We start from the raw sequence: 12979 nt of genomic DNA on the forward strand, positions 1-12979 counted from the left end.
CTTCCAAGTTTGAGATTCTGTCATTCTGTGATCTGTGACTTCCTTTTTCCTATCAATGGCACACTCAGTCATTCAGGCTTGAAACCTCAATGTCATATTTGGCTTCTAACAATCCCTATATCCAATCGGTGACCAAATTCTTTCTGCCTTCATTTTGTAATGTCTCTAATCACACTGCTTTCCAGGCGCATTGTTACTAGTCTAATTCTGGCACTCATTACTTCTATCTTGGACTATCGCAACAGCAACAGCGTGTTAACTGGTTTTCCTGCCTTTGGCCTCAATCATTCCATTGATCTTATTTCCTGTCTTGCCTGATCTCCCTAAAGTACAGCCCTATGTAACTGACCTTTTCAGAAACCTTCAATGGCAACGCATCACCTATTACACACAAAATCTGGTCAGGGAATGACCTAAGACAGGACTGTCCAAAGTGTGTCCTGCAGTCGGATTTTATGCAGCCCTTCTGTGTTTACTACGGGTGTGGAAATTGACATAAATGCTTTAAAGCATTTGTGTTGATTTCTGTGCTTGTGGTGGACACAGGTGGGCCGCATGGGGGCGCGCGGTCCATGTTTTGTACAGTCCTGACCTAAGATAACTATTATGGGTAGTAAGAAAATGTTGCAGGAGAGGCTGCAGCTTGCCCACCCCTGTTTACATATTACACTCCTCCATTCACTTGGTCCAGCCAAACTGGCCTGCTTACTCTTCTGCACACATAGCAATCTAATTCCCTCCTATCTCTGTATTAGCTGTCACTTATACCAGGCAGTCTCACCCCAAACTATGGGGCTTTCTTTTAAGACTCAGCTCAAGTACCATCTTCTATGTACGAGCAGCTGATCCCCCAGATGCTACTATACTCCCTCCCAAAGCCACCTTGTATTCATTTTGCATATATTTGTCTATGTCCATGTCATCTTCTCTAATAGAATGTAAATTCCTCGAGGCCTTTTCACTTTTGTCTTTTATTCCCCTGCACTTAGCAAGAGCGTCTGACACATAAGAATTGGGATAGATCTAGAGAATTCCTGGATAAGGAATCTCCCTCTACTAATGTTGGTCAGCACATTCTCTGAAACTTATAGTCTTAGACAGTTGCTTGCAGCACTGGCAAGTTGTGATCTGTCCAGGGTCACAGCCAGTGTTCTTCAGAGGCAGGACTTGCACTCCGGTCTTCTGAATGCCTAAGGCAGCTCTCTAACTAATATAGCATGCTGCTTCCCGTAGGCACAAAGTAGGCAGTTAAAATTTGTTGATTGGTTAGGGAATCACAGAATATGAGAGTTGGAAGAGTCTCGGCAGCCATTTAAGTCCAACTCGTACATTAAAAATCTCCACGGCCTGAAAACCTCCAAGGAGGGGGAATCTAGCTCCTTTTGAGGCAAACCATTCCACTCTGTGACTGCTATCATTTTAAGGAAGTTTTTTTTTTTTCTGGTAATACACCTAAATTTGCCTTTTTTCAGCTCCCACCTACTCCTCCTGGTCTCCTCATCCGCAAATACTTGAACACAGTTCTCACATCCCCCCCGAGTTTATTTTTCTGTAGGCTAAACATGCCCAGTTCCTTCACCAGATATGTCATGAACTCAGGGCCCTTCATGATTGCTCTCCTCTGGACACTCCAGCTCATTGCTGTCCTTAAACCTTTGTGCCCAGAGCTGAATACAGCACTCCAGAGGAAGCTTTATAATGACACAGTACAGCAACCTCATCACCTCCCTCTCTGTGCTCTTCCTAATTCAGCAAGAGGTTGCATTAGTGTTTGGGCTGTCACATCATACTGCTGACTCACTTGCAGTATGGAGCTTGCAGTCCACCCAGATCTTCAGATCCTTTTCAGGACAACTGCTGGTTTGGCTTTGATTAATTGAATAAATATTGATTGAATTAAACAGAATTCATTGTCACTAACAAGCATTTATTAAACACCTAATGTCCCTCAGGCACTGTGCTAAACTCTTTATAAATAGCTCATTTGACCCATTGTGCCATATTGAGGGGCTAGGTCTGGAGTCAAGAAGATGAGTTCAAATGTGACCTCTGACATTTACTAGCAGTATGATGCTGGGTAAGTCACTTAACCTGTCTGCTACATTTTCCTTAACTGTAAAATGAGGATAATAAATAGCACCTACCTCCCAGGATTCTTCTGTGGTTCCAGTGAGATAATATTTATGATGTTTTAGCAAAGTGACTGGCACTTAGATGCTATATAAACGCTAGCTTTTATGACTACTACTTAAAAATGAAAATAGAGAAGTTTTCAAGAATGAAAGGGTGCAGTAGAGAGGTCAGAGAATGAGCATTGATGGAAAAGTAAGTGCATTTGGACATTAGGAAGTCACTTTGAAGAAGGATTCTGTGGGGTGATGACAGAATCCAGATGAGGAGGGGTGGATGGTGAGGAAGGGGAAGTGCAAGTGTAAACAGCTCTTGAGAAATGTGATTTATTGGGGGGCAATTAGGCTAGACTGCAAGAAGAGAGATGGTACTCGGGAAGGAGTGAGGGTTTGAATGGGGAGGCTACAAAGAATGTAGGTGGGTGGGAGCAGGACCTGGTGAAGAGGCAGAGAGGGGATTGAAGGAAAGGTTTCATGGGGGATCTAAGTTGGGATGGGCTTTAGTGGCCTGCCTGCGTCGTTTGGTGAAGAGGCGGAGAGGGGACTGCCTTCTTTTCCCAAGAATAGCTGGCTTGTAAAGCTATCCACTCAGGACTACACTTCCCAGCATGCCCTGACAAGCGGTGAACTCCCGAAGCAGGCTGGGATGTATGGCTCGGGGGAGAGAGGGAGGTCGGTCAGGGACCGGACTTCTTTACCACTGGCTGCTTGCGAGGGCGGCGGTTAGGTCGATCTCGTAATCGACCCTATAACACCATCCCCCATATACTTAAATAGTTTAATAGATGCCCTTCCTTGAGGAGGCGTTCCCATCATTCGGTCCTCAAGTTTCCCGCGGGCCTCGCCCTTTCTTTAACAGCAAATCACAGCTGTGGACTGTGCCGGATTGGCCTATCCGCTACGACTTTGGAGCCTGTGTGGGCGGGGAGAGCTCTCTTCCTCGCCCTGCGTGTGGAGGACGTACGGTGAGCTAAGCCGAGACTCAGGCTTGCGCATGCGTGAACTTCCTTCCCGCGTGTTCCCCCACGCCTCGGATGCCGCGGGTGTTCCCGAGGCGTCTCCCACTGCTAGGCTGCGCGCTAGCTGCCTGGCCGGACGTGGGTCCTGGAGAAGCCCTGAGAAATACCCAGGCAGTAGCCGGGGACAGCATGTCCCCAGGCTCCCCCGCGCCCCCGACTCAACCCGGCTGTCTGGGCCTGTGGAGGGAGGAAAATGATCGACTGGTCCGGCAGTGGCGGGTAAAGTTCGGTTCCTACGATTCCCCTACCCTGTCCACGGAGACACCCCCCCCTTCCCGCCCGTGGAGCCCCCATTTTGACACTCCCGCCGCAGGTGCCCGCACTGACAGCCCCCCTCCATGAAAGCCCCCCCCCTTCCTCCTCCCCCCGCCGAATGACAGTTCCTCCTCCATTGACCACTTCCTCCCACTGAAAGCTCTCCTCCCCCCAGCCTCTCCCCAGGACAGCCCCTCTGCACCAACGTGTCCCCCCACTGACAGCTTCCTCTGCACTGAAGGTTCTACCTCCCACAGCTCCCCGCACTGACAGCTCCCTCCCCTACCTTAGGGCCCTCCTCCTGACACCCCACAGGGGATTGTGGGTGCCTCTCACTGAGCCCTTCCTGAGGTCTGCTGCGAGACCTCAGCTGCCCCACTCAGCAGACCAGCCAAGCAGGCCTCTAAAGGCCCATCCCCACTTAGATCCCCCACCAGACCTTTCCTTCAGCCCCCTGCTGAGCCCTTCCTCTGTTCTTCCCAGAGCAGCAGCAGCCTGGACAGCTTCTGGGCCTCACACCCAAGAGCGCTGTCTTTAATTCATAGCCTGGAGTGTAGACCTGTCTCAGGCCTCAGTCCCTGCATCTCCCTGTCCCGGGGCCTCAGGTGCTGGGGGAGGGGAGGGTGGGAGTGCCTCCAGGGATGGCTCTCTGTGTTTGGCAGGTGGTGGCTCAGGGTTCTGGACGGTCCTTGAAGCAGCAGGCTGCTCATCGTGTCCTCGAGGGCTTCAGGGGGCTTCTCCACAGACTGCAGGGTATGACGGGAATGGGGAAGGAGGGCATTGAGAGCGAGGGGTCTTAGTCTCTAGGACCCTCAAGGATTGTGCCTTTTTGGGCACAGGGAATAAGGAAGCCTAGTTTCTGTGCCCCTGGAGAGCTGCTGATGTTGTTCAAAGCACAGTTTTGTATAGTAGGAGGGGTTTCAGTTGAGGAGGGCAGTGCATTTGGAGGGGAACAGATTTCCAGATGTGAGGCTCAGTCTGGGCCTAGGATTTTTAGGTGGAGGTGGTGGAAATCCCCTTGGTTGGAAGGGGGAACTTGCTGACTTCTGGGAAAGACAGGAGGGGAGGTCTGGTTGAAAGAGCCATTAGTGACTCCTGATGTATGACTCTAGGGCTGCCTTCAGCTCTTTCTGTGCTTCCTCTGGAGCTGACTGTCCTGGGTAATACCCTGACCCTGGGGGTTGGCCTGGCCCAGCAATTCCTGAAGGATCATGCTTTGGACATCCAGCGGGGCCTGGAAAGAGGTGAGGACAGATACTGATTTTTTTTTCCCCAACTGACCCACTATCCTGACTACTACTACCACTACCTTTCTTTCCCTTACCTGGAATTTCCCAGTGCCCCAACACACACACACACACACACACACACACACACACACACACACACACACTTCACAATAACCTCCCCGTAAACCTTGCTTGAACTCTCAACCGTTCTCTCAGTCCCTCTCCCCAACTACAGTAGGCCCTTCTGTGGGACAGGTTGGAGTAAAGGGTAGAGGAGCAAAAGTCACAGTTTATCTGGAAAAGGGGTGGAGTAACATGAGGAAGGATCACATAAGTTGTCTTGGCTTCTCTAAGTGCCCTCTCTAACCATGTATGGCTCTGTAGTGCTGAATGCCCAAGGGGTGCCACTGCCCCAGTCAGGGGACTTGTGGAAGACCATCTTTCAAAGCCCCTTCATGCCTTCTGAGATGCTACCACCCCTATACCACTTGGTGGGCCTACAAGGGGCCATATGGCTGACAGATAACCGTCCTGGAGACCTAGCTATGCTCTTGTGTACCGTGATGAAAAGCCAGGTGAGAAATAGTGGCAGTATATGTCCAGAGCTCTTTTCCCTAATCCTGTGCCCCCCATAAATTCTCCCCTTCCCCATTCTGAGCACCTCCCCTCTGTGCTGACCTCTTGAGTCCAACTTGCCCCTATCTGGGTTGCTAATGTTTGGGGAGGCAGGGATGTAAGAGCTTTGGACTCTGGCTGGAGTGGGTCTGGGTTCGTGAAAGGAGAGGAGGGGCAGAGGAGAGCTCCCTCTGTGGCTCAACGGTAGGGGTTCCTTAGGGGAGAGTTAGTGGCTGGATTTCTGGGCCTTTTGGAGTCTCTGACCCCATTTTCTTATCAAACAAGTGCAAAGAGAGTGGGGTTCCTCTCCCTGGACTTCCTGAGGACCTGCCGTCACTGCTAAGTGCGTGGGACCCCCCAGTTGAAGAGTTGGATGCTCCAATGACCCTACAGGATGCCAGGAGTCTGAAGGATGTCCTTCTTACGACAGCTGCGTTCCACCAAGGTGAGCAGAGAGCCTAGGTGTGTGCTCGTACACCCAGCCCCAAGACATGAAGGAAAGTGAGTTACATATTCTCTTTCTAGCCCCAAGGAGTTCCTCTTGTAGAGTGTATTCCCCTTTTCTTGCCAAGCATATGCCCATCACTTATGGGGTCAATGCGAGGTCTCAGTCTCTTTTGCAACTAACCTCCCCATTTTTCATTTGCCTTCACTTTCTTTTTGGTAGGTCTTCATGTGAATATCATTCTAACCTCCTGGACCCCAAGGGTTCAGCCCCACCTCCCATCCCCAGCTCCAGCCCCTTTCAACAGATCTCCCTCCTGATACCTCCCAGGTCTTCAAGAGCTTCATATGGGGAACTTGCCGTTAGCCTTGAGCAGCCTGCAGAAAGCAGCACTCAGCCTGTGCCCCCGTCCTGTGCTGGCTCAAGTCCACACAGCTTTGGGAGCCTGCCTTCGGAAAATGGTAACGGGAAGACGGGGAAGGCCCTGAGTTGGGGGGAAAGGATGCCGAACTTCATGGGGGTTGTCAGACTAATCTCATTTCCTGCTAAGCTGGGTAATGCTATAGATATACTTAGATTTTTAAAAAGATATTTGTCAGTCTCCTATACTGTTGTTTTGCAAAAGGTGGAATGATATGAACTAGATCAGAGCTGTCCAAAAGGTGTGGCTGCAATGGGATTTATGCGGCCTACCTACCAGCATAGAAATTTGCATAAATGCTTTAGTAAAGGAAGCCAAGCTACCACAGAGCTCTCACTAAAATAGCAAATCAGAATATATTATTGTCTATTGTTTCAATAAAAACCTAAGGTTGGACAGCCCTGGACTAGACTATAGTAGATGATAGGTGAAGTCAGAACTTTCTGAATGGCCAGACCCCAAGAGGAATAATTAATATGGAATGGCCCAAAGATCTGTGCTTGGCTCTATGCTCTTTATCCTTTTTGTCACAATAACCTGGCTTCAGGCAGCACGCTTATAAGATTTGCAGATGAAACAAAGCTGGAAGGGATAAGTAGCTGCTACTCTGGGTGACGGTCAAGGGTCAACAAGATCCTGATAGGCTAGAGCCAAATTTACATAATGAAATGTAATGCTGACACTTGTAAAGTTTGACACTTGGGTCTGAAGAGTCCATGAGTACAAGGTGAAGACATGACTGGATCATGGTTTGAAAAGTCTCCTTTAGTGGATCTTTCCAGTCTTACTGTACCCCTTAACATGCTTTCCCTTGCAGGTAAACTGGCCTTCTAGAACTCCCCCATACATAACACCTCAGCTTTCGCCTCCCCACCTTCACAGTGTGGACTCTCGAGCTTCCTTCCAAACACAGCTCAGGTGCCCTCTCCTACAGGAGGCCTTTCCAGATTTTCCCCAGTTGTTAATGTTGGCCCCTCTCGAAACTATCATAGTATTTCATATACATTTTATACTTGTATGTATACTTGTTTTAAAAAAAAAACAGTCACATTATCCTCACAACAACCTTGTGAGGTAGGAGCTAGTATTATTAGCACTAAAACCAGAAACTGAAGCAGACAAAGGTCAAGTTGATTGTCCAGGCTCCCACAGATAGTAAGTGCCTGAGATGGGACTTGAACACATGTCTTCCTAGCTGCAGGCCCACCGCTCTAGCCACTGAACCACCTACGTATAGTTGTATCACACCCAGTAGGATATAATTTCTGTCCCAGTGAGGACTCCCCGCAGCACCCTGCTCATCACCTTGCACACGGTGGGCATTTAATAAATGTTCATTGAATTGTTGGCTCAGTACAACTCACCAATGTGATGTGACATTGATAAAAGAGCAGATGCCAATGTTAGACCACAGTGAGAGACGCATGACAGCTAGGCCTTGGGAGGCAATGCCACTCCCCCACTCTCAGGCCTAGTCAAACCACATCTGGGGTGATCTGTGCAGTTCTGAGGGCCACGGTTTAGGAAGGGCATTGATTTACTAGAAATATCCAGAAGATATGATATCCCAAGGAGGGCAGCAGGGGTGGTGGAGAGCTTCGATTTCAAGAGAGGCTGAAGGATCTGAGCAGTGTAGCCTAGAGGAGAGAGGACCTATGAATACTGAAGAGCTGTCATTTGGAAGAGGAAATAGAGTTGTTCTGTTGTTTCCTGGAAGGCAGAATTAGAAATACCTGGTGGAAGTTGCAAACCTCATCTCAACTATAGTGGTCCAAAAGTGGGATGGGCTGCTTCAGGAGGTAGTGAGTCCCCCATCACTGGAAGTGTTCAAGCTAAAGCTGAATGACCCCATGTTGGGTATGTTGTGGAGGGGATCCTTGTTTGGATTTAAGTTGGGTGGACAAGGTGGCCTCTGAGGTCTTTTTCTGCTGAGATTTTGCAGGGACCCATATACTTAGGTGTAGGGGGACATGGAGTAGGACAGCTTTCTGTATGGGCTAGGATTCCTGGAGAGGGCATTCAGCAAGTGCCCTGAGGTCCTGTTTTCATGTCTTTTTCCTGACTTTCTCTGTCCCAGGACCGTCCACAGAGGGCACTGCTGCATCTTCTTGAGGCTCTAAAAGCAGGCCCAGGCCAAGGGCCCCCTCTCCTGGAGGCTGCCCGACTCTATCGACAGCTCGGCCACACCACAGCTGAACTGGACAGCTTAAAGCTACTGGTAGAGGTGTGCACATGGGCTTGGGAGTCCAGGCTGGTGCCCTGGATCTGGGACTCCCCTTTTCCCCACTCAGCCTGGACAGTCTCTCCCCATCTGCCCTGTTCAGCCAGGCTAGGGCAGGGAGCCTGGGCGTTTGGGTGCTGGAGGGAGGCAGGGCTTCAGTAAGAATGGAGGGATCCCTATAGCTCGTAGGGTTGGCAGGGAGCAGCATCTTAGGGAATAAGATAGGAAGGCAGTCCTATTCCGTGGGCTGGGCTGGTGGGGTCAGGCCCTTCTCTACCATCTACTGTTTCTCACAGGCTTTGAGTATCCCTCACAGCTCCAGGCCACCCTTATTCCCTGTTGGGGTAGAACTTCTGATCCCTCCACCCAGCCCTGCCTCCTCTCTTTATTGTGGGACCCAGAGCCAGGCCAAGCACCTGCTGGCAAGCAGGTGTCTCCAGACAGGCAGGTATTGGTGTATCTGCCCCTTTCCCTCTCCCTATGTCCATCTCCACTTAATAGGATCATAGACTGTTAGAGCTAAAATCAACCAGCACACGTTTGTGAAGTGATAGTTGTAGGGTCAGGCGCTGTGCTAGGTGTTAGGGATACAAAGATAAAGGGAATTCAGAGCTGTCTGGTCTGATGCCGTATTTTGCAGGTGTCAGAAACAGTGGCAGAAAAAGAAGATTTGTTCAAGATCAGAGAGCAAGTTAGTGGTGGAACTGGGGCAAGCATCCAAGGCCACCCAGGAATTTTTATTCTCTGAGAGGCTGCCTCTCTCCCCCTTGCCTCCAGCCTCTTCTCTTCCTGGCCCCTGGCCTCAGCCTGCCCCCAGCTCTGCCTTCTCACTTCACTGTCCTGCGATCCTGCCCCACCCCAGCATCCGCCCCATTTCTCCAGTCTAAGGTGGTTGGAGATGCAGACACCCACGTATGTCAAGTTGCTTTCTATACAATCAGGAACAGAAAGCGAGAGGTCTCTCTCCCTCCCCTAGCTGTAACTGTGGGTGGCACAGTGGATGTGGTGCTGGGCCTGGAGTCAGGAAGACCCAAGTTGAAATCCAGCCTTAGACTCCCACTGAATGACCCTGGGCAAGTCACTTAACCTCTGCCTGCCTGTTTCCTCAGCTGTAAAATGGGGCTAATAATGGCACCTACCTCCCAGGGATTTGGCAAGGACTAAACGAGGTGGTGTTTGTGAAGTACTTAGAGGAGTGCCTGGTTCGTGGCAGGCATTTAACAGATGCTTGTTTCCTTCCCTCTTCTCCCCATCCCCGACCCTTGTTTTTCTTGTTGACCATTGAACAGTTAAAATGCCAAGAAACAAAATATGAGCATTCCTTCCCCCAGTGCGGGGCAGTGACTCAGAAAGAAGGGAAGTCATGGTTCTGAAAAACCTACATAATGGGGACAGTCACGGGGACATGGGTGGTCAGGACCAGTCCTGCCTGGAGGGCGGTGGGAGGGACAGAGCTGGGGGAGGAAGGGGGTAGAGGGTCATCCATGCTATGGATCCTTAGAAATGAGGAAGCTGTGGAGCAGTACCTGGACCTGATGGCCTTACTGCTGGATGGATCAATGTCACAGGTGTGTGTGGTGGGCAGGAGGATGGGGGAGGGCTATATGCATGGTTTTCCATCTGGATTATAGCAGAAAAGTTCCATCTTCCTCTCATGAGGTTTGAGTGATCTCTCAACCAGCTAGTGTACTACATGTGGGGCACTGTACTAGGGTCTGGGGATGAAAATAATAAGCATTTATTAAGCACCTACTATGTGCCAGGCACCATGCTAAGCCCTGGACGTGCCAACCAGGCACTGTGCTGAGTGCTGGAATGAATTAAACAATCCCTACCTGAAGGCTGAGATAAGCTGAGTCTGGGAAGGCTTCCTGGAGGGGTGTTGAGAAGAGCTTAGAAGGAAGAGTCCCTTAAAGGGGCTATGAATTTCCAGACCTTTGTTCTCAGGCCACAAGGCCTGTGTCAGAGGAGAGAGTGTGGATAATATAAGAGAAGAGTCACAAGTTGTCATGGGTATCTCTTCAGGGCATGCAGTGTTCTGGGTTCCTGTCTGGTGCTTCTCAAGCTCCTCGTGTACCCGAGGTCTTCTTGGAGACAGCAGCAGCACTGATTATCGTTGGCAGATTCCAAGATTCACTGACTGTGTGTGAAGAGCTGCTTAGCCGGATATCGCTTTTGGTCCCCCAAAAACTGTGGCTGAGTCAAGGGGAGCCTAGCCTCAGGCCTTCTCTGTCCTCAGTCCCACCTCTGTCTGAGAACCCCTATGAGCATCTGTTCTGCCTCTTGTGGGCTTCAGCTGCCCACCTCCTTCAGGGTCAGGGCCATGCTGGGCTGGGGGCCAGGAGGGAAGCCCTGGAGGAGTTTAGCAGGTGAGGAGGAGAATACAGTGAATGGTGGGTGGGGGTGTGTGTGTGTGGCCGGATGTGACTTTTTACTAACATGGGATTCTTGGGACTCTGGGTAGAGAGGTCTGTCCTCATATACTGTCTGTTTCTTAGAGCAGGGGTCCTGAACCTATGTCCATGGATAGATTTCAGGGTTCCATAAACTTGGGGGGGAATATATCTTTATTTTCATTAATTTCTACTTGAAAATTACCATTTCCTTCAATTAAAAACCTTCTGAGAAGAGATCCGCCAATCTTCACTGGACTGCCACAGGGATCCATAACAAAAAACACACATTATCTCATCCATTTTAGGTGCCTTGAGTTACTCTTCCGGGTGCAGCCTCTGCACAGAGTTGTAGATCAAGGTGCAGGTGGAGATGCAGACCAAGGTTTGAGTGGAGGTGAGCTCCAGTCTTTGGTTCTTCCCTCCTTTCCCACCACCTCTGGGTTTCCTGTGGTCCTCTCCAAAGAACTTCTAATACTATAAAGGGGTTGTGGTGTGCTCCAAAGAGAGGCTTTGATAGGATGGCCACACACAGATGAACTGAGAACAGGGAACAGAGAGAAAGGGTATGGATGTTGAGCTGCCCTGGGAACTTTCTGATTATGAGGCAGGTTGCTAACTGGGGTGGGGCGGGGCGGGGTGGGGGGGGTGTAGATGTTGTCTCCAGAGGTGAAGATGAGATCCCTTCAGAGATCTGCCCACCTACAAAGGTTCTTCAGAGGCTGAAAGCAGTGGCATTAATTAGCCGAGGGCTGGAATGGGTAGCAGAAGGCCAGGATGCTCGGGCTCTACAGGATTTCCTCCTTGGTGTACAGGTTTGCCCAGGTATGGATGGGTGGCATGAAAGTCTCATGTAGATGTGTGTGTATAGGTATGTTTGGAGGGATGTATATTAGTGCCCAACTGTGAAATTTTTGCACATACCAGTATTTATGATGGCATATGAAATGTATATTTGTTTATACAGGTACATGGACTGTGCCAAGGTCTATGTTGAAGGTGTGATCACAAATATGTGTTGTGGATGTGTTTCTCTTTTGCCAGCTTGGGTGTAGGACTGGTGTGCTCTTATACCATCTGTTGTGGTGGAGACTTCTGAGGGGTTCTGTGACATATGAGAGAAGTCACCTGTGGGGGATACCTTTAAAGCTAATGAAGACTGGGGTGGGGGGCGGGTATATGGGTGATGCAGGTGACCGAAATGCTTCCTTACATCTGCTGCGTGTCCTATGGAGGCTAGAGCGGAGGGAAGAGGCCATTGCAGTCTTTCAGAAGCTAGAGGCTGAGGCTGAGGCTGACCAGCAACAGGATGACTCTGAAGGGTGAGACTGAGGGCTAGTGGGTGGGCTGGTGGGGGTGGACCGCAAGAGGACCATCTTGCCTTTGTTTCTCTCTTATGCTCCTCTCCCTCTTTCCAGTCTCCCCCAGTACTTGGAGTCCTGTATGAACCAGATTCGAATCACTGAGCAGGAGTCCCTCTTGCAGGAGCTTCGGAAATCACTGCAGAGGCCCACATGCCCTTAGTGGTCATTTGATCCTTACTTCCCAGGGATCTTCTTTATTTGGGCCTCTCTCCTAGTTCATTTCCTAGGGGAGTAGCAGAGCCTAGGGCTGGGACTTCATAAAGGCTGAAGAAAGCCATGTCCCTGGTCTCTTGGCTGGTCTTTTTGGTCATTGGGAAAGATAGGGGTAAAGATGAGTAATCAGAGAACACTCTGTCCCCTTCCCATCTATCTAGGTGTCAGTCTTCCTATCACTGTATTTTTTTGGTACCTGTCACACCTTTCCTTTTTTCCAGTAAAATTTTCCATTGGTCTGTCTGTCCCCACTATATATGTCTTTGGCATATAAGTGCCGGTCTCTGGACACTGGGCCATATGGCCCTTTACCTGATGTGATACATTCTGATGATAGGGGCGACAGTTCCCTATTCTCTAAGAGATTCTGTCTTGGAAATGGAGATGTTCCCTATCCTTACCTTATTTCTTCCTTCACTCAGCTCTTCAGTATTTGTGTGTTTTGGTGGTGAACAGTCAATCAATAAATAAAACATTTATTAAGTGAATACTGTGTGCCTGGCACTGTGCTATGTGCTGGAGATACAAAAGACAGTCGCTGCTCTCAAGCAGCACACAGTGGTGGGTAAGACAACATGCAAACAACTATGTACAAACTATCCAGGATAAATTGACCATGTACAAGATACGAATTTGGGTGTTCCTGAGAGAGACTCAATGACCTGAGGTTAATGA

General features: G+C 49.7%; 1 protein-coding gene across 1 annotated transcript; it reads left to right on the plus strand.

Annotated features, from left to right (window-relative positions):
* The first annotated feature begins 3096 nt into the window (after positions 1 to 3096).
* FANCG (FA complementation group G) lies at positions 3097 to 12788 on the plus strand. The gene is made up of 14 exons (XM_036737678.1): positions 3097 to 3367; positions 4066 to 4156; positions 4516 to 4647; positions 5017 to 5207; positions 5533 to 5692; positions 6023 to 6153; positions 8191 to 8337; positions 8631 to 8782; positions 9836 to 9902; positions 10360 to 10703; positions 11036 to 11124; positions 11382 to 11552; positions 11920 to 12049; positions 12146 to 12788. Exons 1-14 carry the CDS (start codon positions 3164 to 3166, stop codon positions 12249 to 12251), a joined length of 2115 nt encoding a protein of 704 aa, XP_036593573.1. The 5' UTR covers positions 3097 to 3163; the 3' UTR covers positions 12252 to 12788.
* The last annotated feature ends 191 nt before the right edge of the window (positions 12789 to 12979 follow it).

The sequence above is a fragment of the Trichosurus vulpecula genome, chromosome 9 (assembly GCF_011100635.1).
Source record: "Trichosurus vulpecula isolate mTriVul1 chromosome 9, mTriVul1.pri, whole genome shotgun sequence".
In the NCBI taxonomy this organism is placed as follows: domain Eukaryota; kingdom Metazoa; phylum Chordata; class Mammalia; order Diprotodontia; family Phalangeridae; genus Trichosurus; species Trichosurus vulpecula.

Bases quoted from the DNA above. Each gene is read 5' to 3' on its own strand.
- FANCG (XM_036737678.1), top strand. From the start codon at position 3,164: ATGCCGCGGGTGTTCCCGAGGCGTCTCCCACTGCTAGGCTGCGCGCTA. The intron at 4,648-5,016 runs GTGAGGACAGAT...ATGGCTCTGTAG, and splicing joins CCAGCGGGGCCTGGAAAGAG to TGCTGAATGCCCAAGGGGTG. The intron at 10,704-11,035 runs GTGAGGAGGAGA...CATCCATTTTAG, and splicing joins GCCCTGGAGGAGTTTAGCAG to GTGCCTTGAGTTACTCTTCC.